We start from the raw sequence: 15816 nt of genomic DNA, 5'->3' as shown, positions 1-15816 counted from the left end.
ACTGAAAAGGTACCATGTAAATATGTAGAGATGGGGTTTTTTTACTTATTGTACATTTTATAGTCTTAGAAGAATATATTTTATTCCTTTATAAATCAGTGTTTTCTCTCTCTTAGCACATTCGTGTTGGATGGGAGCTCCTACTTACCACTATTGCTCGAACTATCAATGAGGTTGAGACTCAGATCCTCACAAGAGATGCCAAGGGTATCACCCAGGAACAAATGAATGAATTCAGAGCATCATTCAATCATTTTGACAGGGTACAGTATTCCTGCTTTTTCTCCTCTAACAATATTCATTGTTTCCAAAAGCACGTCTCTTTCCATTCCATATAAAATCCTCTTAAAAAACACTAAATGCAGTAACAATAGATTCTTTCAAAAACAGTAAAAAAGATCAGTTAAAATAGGATTTATATCTTTATAAAATCATAGCATTGTGCAGATACTTTAAAGATTAATTTGTAGTCTTTAAATGTAATGAAAAATTGTACTTGAGTGAATATGGTTGAGGATTTGTTCAAATAACAGACAGGACTGGATACATCTGTATGTTTTGAAAAATAATGTACCCCTTCATTTTAAGGCAGTACAGCACACTATGTGCTTGCCAGTGGCTTCTGCTTCATTAGATGTAAATGTTAAATTTTCATTTAGATATAATGTGGATTACAATGTTCTTTTTTTTATGTAACAACTGGTCCTCCCAAAATAGGTCTGTAGGGAATATAGTTGGGGCAGCGATAGAGTGGTAAGGTTGGAAGGGACTTCTGGAGATCATCTAGTCCARCCCTTAGGGTAGCACATACAGGGATTGAACCCACAACCTTGGCATTAGCAGCACCACACTCTAACCAACTGAGCTAAACCTGTCCCCCTAGCTGTGAAGGAAAATCCTTTATTTTTCTGGATGTGAGTGGGGAATGGGAGACTGTATGTGTCAGTTATCTAATTAAGGATGAACAAAAAAGTAGAAATGAAAACACTTGTGAAGAAACTCAATTCACTCCTGTGATTTACACAGTACTCATGGATAAAGAGTTAAAAAGATAACTACTGATAGACACAATAGCAAAATACATGCAGACACGGAACTGACATTGCCATCTGTAGAATCATCTGTACATGAGTTTAGCAGCTCTGCTGGCTCTGTGATCACAGAAACCCTACTTCAAAACCCAGTTCTTTTCAAATACTGAAGAAGATTACCATAGCACAACACCAAGCTGTTGTCTGTATCTGGGTACAGATTCCTGTGTTTATCAGGCTGTGCTTAACCCCTGTTAACCTCCATTGTGTTATCAGATGGGTTGGTTCCTTCAAATCATCAGAGGCTACAGAAAAATGCGACTTTTCTCCTTCAGTTCTCTTCTGAAGGCTGGTTTTCCTTTTCACTGACATCCTGTTTGACCAGCTCTTTGCAAAATGGTTATGCATACCTGGACTTATACTTGATATGTGTTGGATGCTGATACTTTTGGCTGTCCTTAATTGTTTAGGAAGAAAAGCAGAATTCCTAAATCTGTGCTTTTTGAGGAAACGCACAAGCATAGAGAAGGGTAGCTACACAGGAAACAGGCAGATTTTATGCAAAATCTCAATGTGATTGTAATGCAGAGTAATTCCTTTTCTTATTTGCTAAGGATGCAGAAGATATCACAGAAGYAGAGATAAATTTCCTGGGCTGGAAGGAAGTAACATACTAAATGGCTTTCCCAAAGCTCTGGAGCAGATAACTGAGCAATTAGGGCTGTTAAAAGCAGACAGAGCGCCAGGCCTTGATAAATTACACACCAGTATTTAAAAGAAACCAGGAACTTTGCATAAAGATCTGACAGCTCCCTAAGGATAAGGAATCAAGATGGTTGAATCCTAGTATATCTTACACTCGATAGCCATTTCTGGCATCCCAATATTAGTGTATTTCAGAGATCAGTTCTCTGCAACTGTAGTAGCMAGGCTGGTTCAGTGACCTTATCATCCTGCTGAGGAGGTATTACGGGCATCTCTTCGTACCTCAGAAGGTCTTGCAAGGGCAAGCTTATTCCTACAGCAACCAGCTGTATCATTATGGATCTTTAGACTTTGCAGAAGTAGAAAGACTTTGAGATACCAAAGAATATATCAGAGCAAGGCCTTAGGAAAAGATGGACTGATTGCTTTAAATACAAATGAAGATGAAACTGGATCACCTGAACATAAGCACTAACATGAAAAGCATTGAGTTCTCCCTGTRAGATGGAATTGGCATTTAGCATTGTATGTAATAATTTTTTTGTTCTTAACAGCATCTCTGAATGCATGAGGTAGTTAAGAAATACATTGAAAGACTGCAATTCACAATGATGAACAGCCAGAAAAGACTCAGAAAATTAATATTGTCCCTGACAAGTAGGCTATAAATGCATAAGCACAACAGAGTCATTTATGCATGCGATAGCTCTGACTTCCATGGCATTTCTCCAATTTAAGACAGATCTTAATGTCTGACTCTTAGTATGTATTGAGAATGCCATCAAAGTATTAATGTGCAGAGTTGTTCCCTTCTCCATTTTAAAGGAATATATATTTTGATACACATAAACCTAACAGCTTTTTATAGGCTGCTTCTGAAAACAACTTTCTTTGGTTACAAATCTGAGGAGGGAAACTCTTTCTCCCTCTCCAGAAAGAAAACATAAAAAAACTGTAACTTTATATCTTGCAATCTGTTATGGGGCTTAACACTGCAGCTGTTAACYCTTTGAAAGAGAGTCAAATAACTAGATGAAATTGCTCTAAATGGCTTCTACCTCTTGAATATTGGAAAGAAACCTGTTTGGTATTTTACAGGCTTTTATTTGGGGCTACGTGCCCCTGACCTGCAAACTGCACTGAGTAAGTGGGAAACACGCATGCAAGAATTACGAGGGCAGAAACAGCTCGTACTTCTTTCAGTAGCTCCACCAGCACAGCTGTGCTAGCACAGGAAGCATGACAAGTCATCCTTGTTAAAGGCCAGTGGTAAATACACGACCTCCCTTGGAGCARAGGGGCAGCCCTGCAGGCTCTTCTGCTTCCAGCAAGCATGTATGCATGGTGCCCAACGCTCCTGGGGACGTTGCTGTTTACCCACTACTCCCTGCTGGAAGCTGTGCCTAAAAGCACAGTCTGGTTTTAGGTATAAATACGAATCTTTGGCAGCGCTGGTGTATTCCCCTCCTTAGTGCGACTGCATAGGGGGGGGGAAAAAAAGGAAAAGAAAGTAGGACACCATGTCTGAATCACAAGAGGAATTTTTTGAAGTGTTCGAAGTGGTGCATAGCTGAATTACTACACACAGACAAACTGGAACACTGACATAGATATGCTGTCAGTCTCTGTTTTTCAGGTCTTTTTATGCAGAGATTCCTTTTTCATATTGAGCATAGTTAGTAAATTCTAAATAAGATTGCAATGCATGTGATAAAATATCTGCAGCTGCTCTACATGTAATATTCGAATGACTGTTAACATATTCTACTATTGGTTTTTATGCAAACTATAGATTTTAAATAGGAGATCTGCATGCAGAACAGTAGCATCATACTACCATATATTTTACTAACAAAACCAACAGCTCCCTATTAAAGGAACCTCATGATCAGGCTTATGCAGATCAATTAACATTCAGAAAACTGAAGCACAAATTTGAGAATGTATTACTTTGACTCAGAAGCTCTTTTTTTGCATAGTCACATATAAATCACAGAGGAAAAATAACACATTTCTGGGGACTTGTAATGAAAAACATGGAATATTTCGGTGTTTTACCTTGTATTGGCAGGAAATGCTGAACAAGCAAAAAAACTTAAAAAACTCCATTCAGTGCTCAGTGTTGGTCTGTAAAGAATACAAACAAATACAAAGAACTATTTCCCCATGAGCAAGCCCTACATAGGCTTGATCTGGGACTTAGTTGCAGAATTGTATCCCATGCAGCTCTGATACATAGCCCTGGCAGAGATGCCTTTTCATGCTATATATCATGCAGATGAAAAAAATCATTACAAGAATGTGAGCTCTTGCTGTAGCACATGGCGTGACTACTTGGACACTCCACAGGGGAGTCCAGCTTAACCAGATGGCAGCTGTGAGCTCCAGCACAACACTGGCACTCCTCTCCTAGAGCAAATTGTGAGAGATCTGCTGATCTCCCGTTCACCCCGTCTGTCCTCAGCTGCCTGTTGCGTAACTGCAGCTGCCACGTGTGGCAAGGTACAGCGCTCACATGCACATTGGCCACCACCTCCCCGGGTGTACTTCAGTAATGGTGGTTCCTCTACCAGTTCCTGTAGAGGAAAAGGGACAGGATTTGGCTCTTACCTCCCATTTTTATATTGTTTCTCTTGTAGTCATACATTTGTATGGCTTTAGAAATAAGGTAAGACAAACTGACTTCATTCCTGGTGTGACTTATTCCTGCAGCCTGCTCCCAGAATGATTTTGGAGAGTTTCAAGCCAGCCTMGATTAGCATTCTCAGTGAACGATGTAATAACTATTTTGAAATACTGTGTGTTACAGCAGAAATTATCCCATAAAATAGAGCCACTGTTAGAGGAAAAATTTCACTGTGATTATGWTTTTCAACTAAATGCTTCTTCAAATTTGCGGCTTTGCTTTATCTCTTGTCATCAACTTCACACTGCTCTTTTTTATCTTCTCTTTATGGAGCTGGCAGAGGTTGATGCAGAGGGAGTCAATATAATAGCAGCATGAGATGTCAGAAATGGTTGGCATCATGAACTTAATAAAGCACCACTTTATCCTATTAWTTTATGAAATAAACCCAATGCATCTGTTAAAACTCCTGTAATTTTAGTTATGCATAACTATGTAGAAGTTATATTTCAAAAATAAATTAATCAGCCAACCCCCTCTCTAATATATGTAAAACCTTGGATCCTCTGCAAACTGTCAGTCTGTCAAATCAATAAAGGTAACAGTTTCCCAATTTAGGAATATCTCCTTAATCGTATACACATTAACTCAGTCTGGAATACAGTTCCAATAGGATGCATTTTTTATGAACACATACAAAAAAAGGGAAGAGCCAGGTTTTTAGAAGTTAGTGTGAATTTTTTGGCCTGCAGAGAGAAAAATAATTGGTTCAAAACAGTAATCCAGTTTGATTTGATGTTACTAGGAGCCATTTAAACTGGAATTCAATAGGACTTCTTCAAAATCAGTTTGCAAAGTAAAACTTTACTGTATAGGTCAACAAAGAAGAAAAACTGAAAGTAAGCAATGACAGTTATCAGTTTCTTTTAGATCTAGGCAAGAAATCAATTGATTGGTACTTTTACTCTCTTTTATTTCAGATATGCATATCTAATTGTTAAGTAATGTTATCAGCTCAAGAGGAAAGTAACACAAATAACTGAATRGGAAAAAAAGGTTTTGTCCAGCTTGAGTAATCTCTTTAATGCATCTCACATATGCTGTATGACAGCAGAAAATGAAGGAAGCAAAGGCTAGTTCAGTAGAACAAAAAGGGGCTTATCAGCAGAAATAATAAAAAAGTATCTGTATAGGAAGCACAGCTTTAACCTTATCATTGCAGGAAGGACACTCCTCCACGAAGAACAAACCTGAAGCATGGGACTATGAAAGTTGTGCACTTTTTACATAACCCATGGCAATACATTGTTATGTATGCCTACAAAGGGCCCATGAAATTCTAACATAAAAACATGGTTATTAATACAAGTGTGGTGTGTTCTCTACTAATCAGCTAACCTAATCTGTGATTTTTCTTTCTTCCCTCTCACCTTCCAAATGCATGACCTGTGATGGGATGCTAGAATGAATCTGGCAAGCTGCARTCTGATGAATTTAAAGCCTGCCTCATCAGTCTAGGACAGGTTGGAAATGACCTGCAGGTAGAGGAAATTGATGCTATTTTGTTTTCAAATAGACCAGTATAATAATAACCAAAGAGACTGTGGGTTTAAACTCCAATGTATTGGTCAGAATGCTTTAATAATATCCTGATTCTGGGAAGAAAACTGGATTAGATGGATTCTCAGCATCCCTCAGAGCCACATTTTTCTATGTGCATTTTTAAAAGCTTTTCCAGATTGCTTTTTCTACTTGATTTCAGATGTTTTATTTGGACTCTAATGGATAACTATGGATAACTGCTATCCTTCTTGCACCCAGATTTTTGTTCATTTTCCTTTCCCTGGACTCAGCCCAAGCTCTCTACTGCTCTCTCCTGATATAGGATGTGATTCTCTATAAACCAGTGTATTAGACAGCAACATCACAACACAGAGGAACCTTTTATATTCCTTCTTCCTATAATGCCCTTTAGTGTTTACTCAGCTCTGAGCCAGAAATGCCACATCATTGCTCAGAAAAATGAGCAACCTCTTGTCATAAAAGATCTTCCAGGGGCCACTTTCTCTTTGTACAAAGTCTTGCAAATCTCATCTTTTAAGCCCATGTGCTATCTCTACTGTAGTCCAAGTCCTGTTAGCCTATAGGCAGAAGAAGGAAAATCCCTGTACTGATTTCCCATACTGAGCACACAGTTCTCATTATGTACCTATGTTAGGCTTGGAGTGCCGTATTTTAAATAGTCAGTGATACACTACTTTCAGACGGTTTTTAACTATACCTGTAGTCAATATGCCATCTCATGAAGAACCTTCAAAACACATTGCATATCAGGGAGGCAGCCCGTGCGTTTCGTGACTTTGGCTAGTTTAGTAACAAACTTTTCTCTTTGCCTTTGTCTTTATCTTCTCTGGTTGTGCTCTATGTATTCCTGTCTTATTCACCTCCTCTTCTTCCTTCCGTCTCCCCTAAACCTTCCCTAATATTACTCCTTGTGGTGAATATGTCTGTTTCCTGTGTGTAATCTGTTAGCTACTTCTTCCTCCTTTAAAATTGATGATGCTCCTGGTGACCTGCTTGGGCAATATCAATGAATACTGTTCATACCTTGGATCCAATTTCCCAATGGTTTAAACTTATCGTCTCTCTGGAAATGACCCTGGATGCCTCAAACCTTCCCTTCTATATTCCTTACGTTGTTTCGGTCAATAGAGGAAGAATGGACTGATGGACCACGATGATTTCAGAGCTTGCTTAATTTCAATGGGTTATGATTTGGTATGAATTTTAAGATATAATGAAAATGGACTTGCTTACAGCTTGTAACATTAACCACAGCATCACTAAAACTTATTTATGTTGGCAGAATACTAATAATATAATTCGTACTTTAAACAGTAGTTCACTGTTTGCTCTTTCTCTATTTTCAAATGGTTAAAAAGAAGCTAAAAGTAAAACTAGACTCTTGAAAAGCATATTCTATGGCCTGCTGCATGSCTCTTTGAATTATAAAGAAATCTAAAAAGTGGAAATTTACAGTTGATTTAATGAATATTTATTTTCTCTTTCTCCTTGTATATAAAATTTAACCTTTTATTTGCAGGGGGAAGAATGAGTTTGATGCTTTTAAATTCTCATAATTATTGTAAGCTAGCTTTGGGGTTGCACTTGCTTTTCTTCATCTATTTATATATTTTAATTTTTCCAAAAATATTCATGCTTTTTGAGAAAAAAAGATTAGCCTAAGTTGAACGGTCCTATATTTGGCATGATATTTTCATAATTGTTCCTCTGCCTTCTTCAGTGCGTCTGCATGTACACTGCTTCACAGCGTATCTTTGCTCCGTCACGTGCAGTATCTAGATTACAATGGGAACATAACTGATTTTAGAAGSGGGTGAGAAATGAAGTGCTGAATTAGGACAGGTTAAACAGACATTGAGGGAGGAAGGGCCGAGGGCAAAGCTGCAGAGAGTTAATTGAAAGATACATGCTGTTTCTTTAGGACAAAGAATGCTTTTCTTGAAAGCATCGCATCCTTTTACAGAAGAGGGAGAGGTAGGCATTTGAGATTGCAGATTTCACTGGCTGCTTGTGACATTTATGTCCTTAAGTCAGCGTTAAAGGTTTTGTAGCTGCCAGTCCCTGCTGGCTCGCCAGAAGGGCGGACTGCCAGAGGCTGATGCTGTGGTGACCGCTCCTTTGTTCTGGGTTCTCTGAAAGGGTGAGGCGGAGTTTGCCCGAATCATGTCTCTGGTTGACCCCAACGGGCAAGGAACYGTCACTTTCCAGTCCTTCATTGACTTCATGACCAGAGAAACGGCGGACACGGACACGGCTGAACAAGTGATCGCTTCCTTCAGAATCCTCGCTTCCGAYAAGGTCAGTCACCACGCTGCGGGCGGTGAGGAGACACGAGCTGCCCTGGCTAGCCCTTCTTCGCTGAAAGCCTCATACCAGTGTTTAGCAATAGTGAAGCTTTGCTTTCGGTTTGTGAGACGCCACAGAAAGCACTTACCTTTTTTTCCTGATTGGGACCAAGACGCTTAGCAGAAATACGTATATAATTCAAGATGCGGTCTGTATCCCCTCACGTCAGAAAGAGCTAACGTAACATTAGACATCTTAAGACAGTATTTGCTCAAAACCCAGTTTGTCTGTATAGTGGATATACTGTATCCCAGTTATTTCCACACAGCAGCCTTGATGGGAGGGGAAGTCGTTCTGCCTTGTCACAGTGTTGACTGGACGGTTCACGGCGAGTTCGTAACGAGGCCTCTGTAACCAGGCCAGGTTGTGACCATTCGGCTGGTGAGGCAGCGCGGCATGGCCTTACCCTTGAAGGAAGCAGGAGGAGGCCTTCCCTAGTTACCGGGTACATGGAGGGAGCGAGTTTCTTATTCGTCTCCTGAAGGAAATTTAGCCTGCTCTCCACAGCCAGATCCACTAGCGAGAGGCGTATGAAGAGAAAAGGGAGGACAATAGCAACAAAATTGTTTCTAGAGGAGTAAGAGTGATAAACAATGCTGCCAGGAAGCTAATCCTGTGCTATGGAGAAAGGAGAGATCACAGCAATACAGATCTATTTGCCCAAGCTTGCTTTATTGATTTTTTCCATCTGGCCTGTTATATTGATTTTGTGATCTCAGTTATTGTGGACCACATTTTGAATTCCAGACATGTTCGCAACAGAAATTTGTGTGGAAGATGAAAGCCAAGGTCCCAGGAAAATAAGGTTTTCATTACGTTGTTGTTTTAAGTCTGTTAACAGTTTCAGAGAGTATCTTCTATATCATAAATGTAAACTAGTAAGAGTAATAATGCATCTTTCATTATAAATATATTATGACATTGAAACTAACAGGATCTAATTGAAAACGCGTCTCTCCTGTCATTGCAGAAGGGGCAGTAATGCACTCTAGAGGTACTGGGAAGCTAGCTACTCATGGAGGAGTTCTTGTATCAGTAGCAGTCTACCCATGGCTGCACAGTGCTCAGCGGCTAACGTGCACAGTCCCATATCCTGAGACTGGATTTTGACCCAGTCAGTTTGTTTGTTTGTAAGACTGTCCCCCTTTAACTCATCACTAAAGGTGAAGTTAGCCAAGGAAAATATTTTGGTCTCAGGAGAATAGACAGGATGTCCAAGTTTGTTAGTCACAGATACAAAAAATATTTTGTGTCTTATATTTCTGTGTCAAAGAATATATACTGAATTTGTCAATCCCTTTCACCCCCAGCCTTACATTCTGGCAGATGAGTTACGTCGAGAGCTGCCTCCCGATCAGGCTCAGTACTGCATCAAGAGGATGCCTCCCTACACCGGCCCAGGTTCTGTTCCTGGCGCCCTGGATTACACCTCTTTTTCATCAGCACTGTACGGAGAAAGTGACCTCTAATTCTGTAATTGACCGTATTCATGTTAGACATTAAAAATACCCACCTAATTTCCCAGATTGCTTTACAAAAGCTTTGGCAAGCCAATTTAAAAATGAGTTTTACAAATACAGTAAATACATCTTCAGTGTAAAGTGCTAGTAACTAAACTAGTGTATATTAAAGTGTGTAGCACGCATAGATTTCCGCATTGTTGGTTTTAGGTTGTCTGTCCTATACAATGCTAGAAAATATTTTGAAGATAAAACAAATTCCTGGAAATTAACTTTGGAAATATCCACTGAGAAATAAAATGTAAACCCTAGGAACATTTAAAATTTAAATTCTTAAGGCTCACTAAATTTTTTTTCATTTTCAAAATGTCTCAATGCCACATGTGCTTCTTTTACCATGTTCATAGAACTATGTTAAAATAACACTTTTTCCTTTCATACAGCAGTATTATTTTTCTCTGATGATTTATGATTTTGTATGCTACTACTGGTGGAATTTAATAAAACATTAAAATGCAGTTTTTCAGGGAATAAAAATGTCAACCACGTAAACTCCTTAATCACTGAAATAATCCAGAAGGCTATGTTTCTGTCTCTTAAAGATGATTTTCTGTTTTCACAAAGAATTGTAATATAGGGAGAAAACAGCTGAAAAGCTGATTAAATTGCAGTTTTAGAGTTCTCTAAGCAGTACTTTTCTTTTAATCCTTTAACTTTTACAGCTGAGAGAGTACAACTTATTTATAGTAAGAAATAAGGAAGCTAATTCATGTGAGCTGTTTTGTTTTGAAACCCTCATTCTTGTCTGTGTTGGATAGTCTTTGTTTCTCAGTATATGAAAGCCAGTTCCTCGTTGTGTTAGTGGGCAACATTCATCTCCATTCTGCACAAGCAAAATCCCATCTGAGCAAATGCCATGTAGTTGTCTTGCAGCTTTAACTGTACAGTGCTTGAATTACAGTTTGTCATGAGTTCTGCAGGATCRCAGGCAGTTCTGTCTGTATTCTGCTTCTGTGCGCTAGTTGTTTTACTGTTTTTTTTCCATCTTGAGAAATGATAGAGAAGTAAAAGCAGTAACTTTTTTACTTGAATCCTACTGTCACTGAGGAAATGCAATGTAATCAAACAAAACCATTCACAAAGGTGAAGTGAGCTGTGCAGTCCAGTGCTATTAAAGCAATGATGTGCCTATTAAATAAAGTCTGCTTTTCAAAACCTTATGAGACTTCTGTCATTGGCAGTCATATATTGTTTTCCTCCAAGAACCAGCAATATTTTTACACATTAGAAGAGGTTTCAACCTGCTGAAAGTAAAAAAAAAAAATGGAAATGTATGTCATGTATTTCTATAACCTATACACTAATTGTGTTGGCATGAATAATGCACTATGTGCTGGAGGGACAGGTAAGGCCTCGTGAAGTAAGATCGAGCTCAGAACGAGCAGAACTGCATTTCCACCTAACTGTATTAGGCAAAACTTCCAAGCACAGAGGTTCAAAGCTTCTTAGACTCCTAGCTTAGGCTGATTTCAGCGAGACCTGGCCACTAATACTTCTGAGGCTGTTAGTCGCAGTCTTTCTGTATCTCTTGTTTTCCTCGTGGGTAAATAGGTAGTAATGCTTTTGCATTATTGGCCTTTGCTTTGAAACCTGTGAATGTAAAGCATTAAAAATAATTGCTGTGTATATAGTTTTGATCCCAAAACAGGCATCCCAAAGTTAAGGTGTGTGTGGTGTGAACAGCTTCAGAAGAATCCCACTGGAGACGGGCAGCGGCCAAATAACTTTCTCCTCCTTGTGTGCAGAGACTAGCAGAGGGCTTAGAGAAAAAAACAGGGCTAGAATCACACCGGCAGTGCATGAACAGCTTCGCACACAGCCAGAAGCTGCTCCTGCCACTGCTGATGCTGACATGGTGCAGTGTAATTCTCTTTTTGTGATGACAGTGCCTGAACAAACTAAGTACGGGAAGACCTGCCTTAGGGCAATGCCACTTCCAGCCAAATGACTGTGGGTAGGCTGAATCCTCTTAAAAAATAAATCTGTGTATCTCTCATTGTCACAGTTTAATGCAATTGGAACAGTAAAACAAGAAACTTCCAAACTGGGCACAAAAGTAAAATCTTAGTCTWAGAGGCAGGATTTTACTAAAAATTGGTGCAAAGGCAGTTTATAACTGACACTCTGATTGGATACCATGTTATTTACCTGCTGATTTTTATACTGTGATATTCTTTCTATCTTTGATAGCACAGAAGAGACTTCTAAATTCATCCTTTAGCTAAATTCTCTGTTGAATGAAGCAAGTGAGAGAGAGTCACAGAAAGAACACTTCACGAATTTGTGTGTCATCCTTACCATTATCAGCACTAGAGAAAAAGACTTTTGTAAAATATTTTTTTTATTTTCATATCAGATTTGTAATTTGTAAAGTAGAGTGAACAGAACCAGTAGCAGACAGCTGCAGGGATTAATTACCCATCTATACTTGCCTAAAAATATGATGCCATGTTTGTTAGTTTAATGTGTCTTTCATGTAAAAAAAAAAAGGGGGGATGCATCACGAAGTTCTTTCTCTCAGCATTAATCAATTTTAGGGTAACTAAGTTAAACGAGTAAGCTCTGTTATTTTACTCTAAACTGGTTAAAATACAAAGTCTTTAAAATATTCTGTAGTCAGGTTCCAGGGCTGTGGGTCTGCAACTGAGATTTTGTTTCTCTAAGGTTCCATGTTTAGTAGCTGGCAGGTGTATTTTTCTGTTGAATCACTCTGTTCACATTGGGAAGCAGTGGTTTAGTGGCATTTTCTGTCTATACAACTCTGGCAACAAACAAGAGTTTTCCTATAAAAATGTAACTGAGCCCATGGTAATGTATGTACTAATCACAAGGGCCAAATCAAGGTGGAACAGGAGAAAGTACAGCATTTTTTAGGATCATGTGAATGAAGGATATAGAATAAATTAAAATCCAGAGAGACAGTAAGGTTTTCAGTTGCTTTGATGACTGTAAGGCTGATGACTTCTATGACTTTAGGTGGATACAACAGTTCTTTGAAAAACTTCCTGCCAAAATAGTCTTGATTTTGCAGTAATCATTTTCAGCCAATCTTCTTCAGTAAGACACTGAGGCAGGCAAATGACAGTGTTGTCAGCTCTGTGCTACCTTCCTATGTCCTTTTTTCATAAATACATTTTTCAGCATTTCTTTTGTATTGGCCAAAAATATCTTGGACCAGAGCTGCTCCTAGTAGCTTATATTTTCATCGGAACATTCTGTTCAACTTGTCTGCTTCTTGGAGGAGACCAGGCACTTTTATTTAGGTTGTTCCTGGTGTCTATAGAGGTTATCCCAGATGGAGGCGGTCTCAGTGAAGGAGGAAAATAGTTCCAGTTAGTAGCTGGATTTGGAAGATATGCTTTTTTTTTTTTTTTTTTTTTTTTTTTTAAGACATAGCTTGTATGTGGTTCAGAGTAATTAAATAAGGAAGTAATTCTTTGATAGTCGCTAGTGTGAGAACAGGCTCTTAGGAGCATGCCTCTGACAGTAGTCGTGGTGTCAATATTTTTCAGTGTTCTTCTAAGAACAACTCTGATAATATTTAGATAAGAGAATAATTAGATAAAAGGTGCCACTTCTTTGAAGAACATTCATGACTTAATTTTGCCAAATCCAAGTCCTCAGTCCTCATTTTCTTCAGTGAGACTATGCTCCTTGGTGCCAGATGGAGTTTTAGACTGTCAGGACTGGAAAAAGCCTCTCCAAAACAAACAAACAAACAAAAAAAAACCAAAAACAAACAAACAAAAAAACCACAACAAAGTCAGTGAAGGTCTTTCCTGCAGACAGTAAGCAGGAAATCAATCATCTTTATGAAAAGTACTTATAAAGAAGGATCTGGTTTGTCAAACAAGAAATCAAATGCATCATTTATGTATCTTCAGCACAAAGTAAGAATTATTACATACAAGATCTGGCTCTCAGCTTGTGTTGTAATAGGAGTTGATATTGAAGCAGCTGTACAACCTGCCAGTAAAAGTTTAGCACAATATCCCTGTTCTTTGGATAGTTGACTAGCCTATTTCTTACCGGGAAAAAATGCTCAGCAGTCTGTAAATTACTGTATTATGTCAAGATTTGTATTTTCTTCTGAAAAATCTTCCCATTGGCTGCTTCTGGAGAGTGAGCACCAGAGGAGATGGGGCTATTGTGGTGTGGACATTTTGATGTATTACATGAAGAACCTCCTAAGGCTCTTTCCTGAGTCAGAAAAACATCCCCTGAGACATCTAGAATGCTTTAATGTACAATACCTACTGTAATTATATGCTATAACAGTGTAATCATTTGCTTGTCAAAGCAACATTGCTAACGTTGCTTTAACCTCACTTATCTCTAAGGTATTTCTTTCTTGGTAAATATTTACTAGACTTTGAAATAACTGAAATGCCTGTTCTTTCCCTGTGTCCTTCTTCCCCAAATTTTATGTTTATCAACCTTGTCACTTGTTTGTGACTCAGTCTGCCTTCGGCTCTTGTTCTGAGGACATTGTATTGAGGAACTGCTTCACCAGGGTTAAGTCTGCACTACAAATAGTTGTTAGCATATTCTAGTGAGCTTCTACTTGTTTCAGACTAAGTATTTTAATACAGGAAGACTGACTGTTCTAAGCTGGATTTCATTTTGTTTTGCAGTCTCTTTTTTAATGTATGACTCCTCTATAATTTTAAGCCAAGGTGTGGGTAGCCCCACAAAAGATGAGGCTATCACCCCCTTTCCCATGGTCTTACTTACTTATAAATAGAACATTTCCCAGGTCTGGTTATCATGTGGTTGGGAATATATATTCACAGTAGTAGAGAAGGTAGAATTAGMCCTTCCAACAGCAGCCTGTATTTACATTATACTAAAGTGATTATGGAAGTGTGGAAATAGGGAACCAGCCACACTAGAAGTCCTTTAGTATTCACAACAGAATAAAGTTTATGTACACACAAAATGATAGAAATTTCTAAACATTGAGACAATACTGAGAATACCATTCATTTCACTCATAAAATAAGACAGCTACATCAATCCACAATCCCAGTCTTTTCGGCATGAGAGCTTAACTAGGGTTTCATATTCCAAGCTTCAAAATAAATTCCCCTGCCAATTTGCTAGATTTTTTGAAATTTCATTAGCATCTGTAATACTGCTTTGCACAAATTGGATTATCGGCATATTGTTTTAACAATTTGGAAATCAAATATATTGAAGGGTTTCTGAGGATATAAATGTCCTGAGGCTATTTTAACACCTATTTATCCCTCATCCATTTGCTCCCGGCTGTTCTGGTTTCAAAAGTTTGGCCTCAATTCATGAAAACCTTCTTCCCTTCAAGATGCCCTTTGAGCAAGTGCTTTAAGTGAAAAATGCTCTCAAGTGCTATCTGTCCTCAGGAGGGGTAATTAAAACATGTACTCTCCTGAACAAACTGAGTAATGGCTACTTGTGTCAGAAGCTCATGTATAGGAGAGCTCTAGTTGTAGACCAAAAACACAGTGTGGCTACGTTCAGTTTTTAGCTAATCTTCTGTCAGGAGTCAAGGAAAATAAATGTTTGCATAACTTGCCAACAGGTCCAGGGCTGACAGGCGTTAGGGCTTACCTGGCAGCATAGGCACACTACAATTAAAAAGAAAAACATAAAAAGATGGAAAGGCTATTCCAAAAGTCTGCTCAGACTGGTTTTCTAGCTCTGACAGCTACCAATAGCAGGCACAGTGAAAGACTGTAAAACCAAGGCAATTGTACGGCCATATGTGCCTGGACCGATCTCCTGGCCACCAGCAATCTGTGGGGCAGGAGCTTGTGGACACTGCACACTGATGCCAGAGATTTATTCGTTTTTTCTATTATAGTAATAACTTCTCTGAGAGCTCTTTTYATATTCTTGTCAACAGGACTCACTGTTCCTATAAATTTTCCAGCAGGCTATTGGATATGTTTGGAAAAAGGTTTACTGTTTGTTCTTTTATCTTTTGGAAGCCATTCCTCAATGTCTTTTTGGTTTCCCTTATTAT

At 38.6% G+C, this 15816-nt stretch overlaps 1 protein-coding gene across 1 annotated transcript in view; it reads left to right on the top strand.

Moving 5' to 3' along the window:
• The window catches only part of ACTN2 (actinin alpha 2), a 71391-nt gene extending 60419 nt beyond the window's left edge, over positions 1-10972 (top strand). Inside the window, exons 18-21 of the mRNA XM_085298281.1 lie at positions 117-263; positions 7075-7140; positions 8086-8244; positions 9603-10972. Coding sequence (XP_085154407.1) covers positions 117-263; positions 7075-7140; positions 8086-8244; positions 9603-9761 — 531 coding nt within the window. The 3' untranslated portion in view covers positions 9762-10972. The remainder of the gene's footprint in view (positions 1-116; positions 264-7074; positions 7141-8085; positions 8245-9602) is intronic.
• Positions 10973-15816: the final 4844 nt, after the last annotated feature.

The sequence above is a fragment of the Rhea americana genome, unplaced genomic scaffold, assembly GCF_003343005.1.
Source record: "Rhea americana isolate MKP2758 unplaced genomic scaffold, rheAme1 scaffold_137, whole genome shotgun sequence".
NCBI classification, from domain to species: Eukaryota; Metazoa; Chordata; class Aves; order Rheiformes; family Rheidae; genus Rhea; species Rhea americana.
This window is presented reverse-complemented; position numbering and strand designations above follow the sequence as displayed.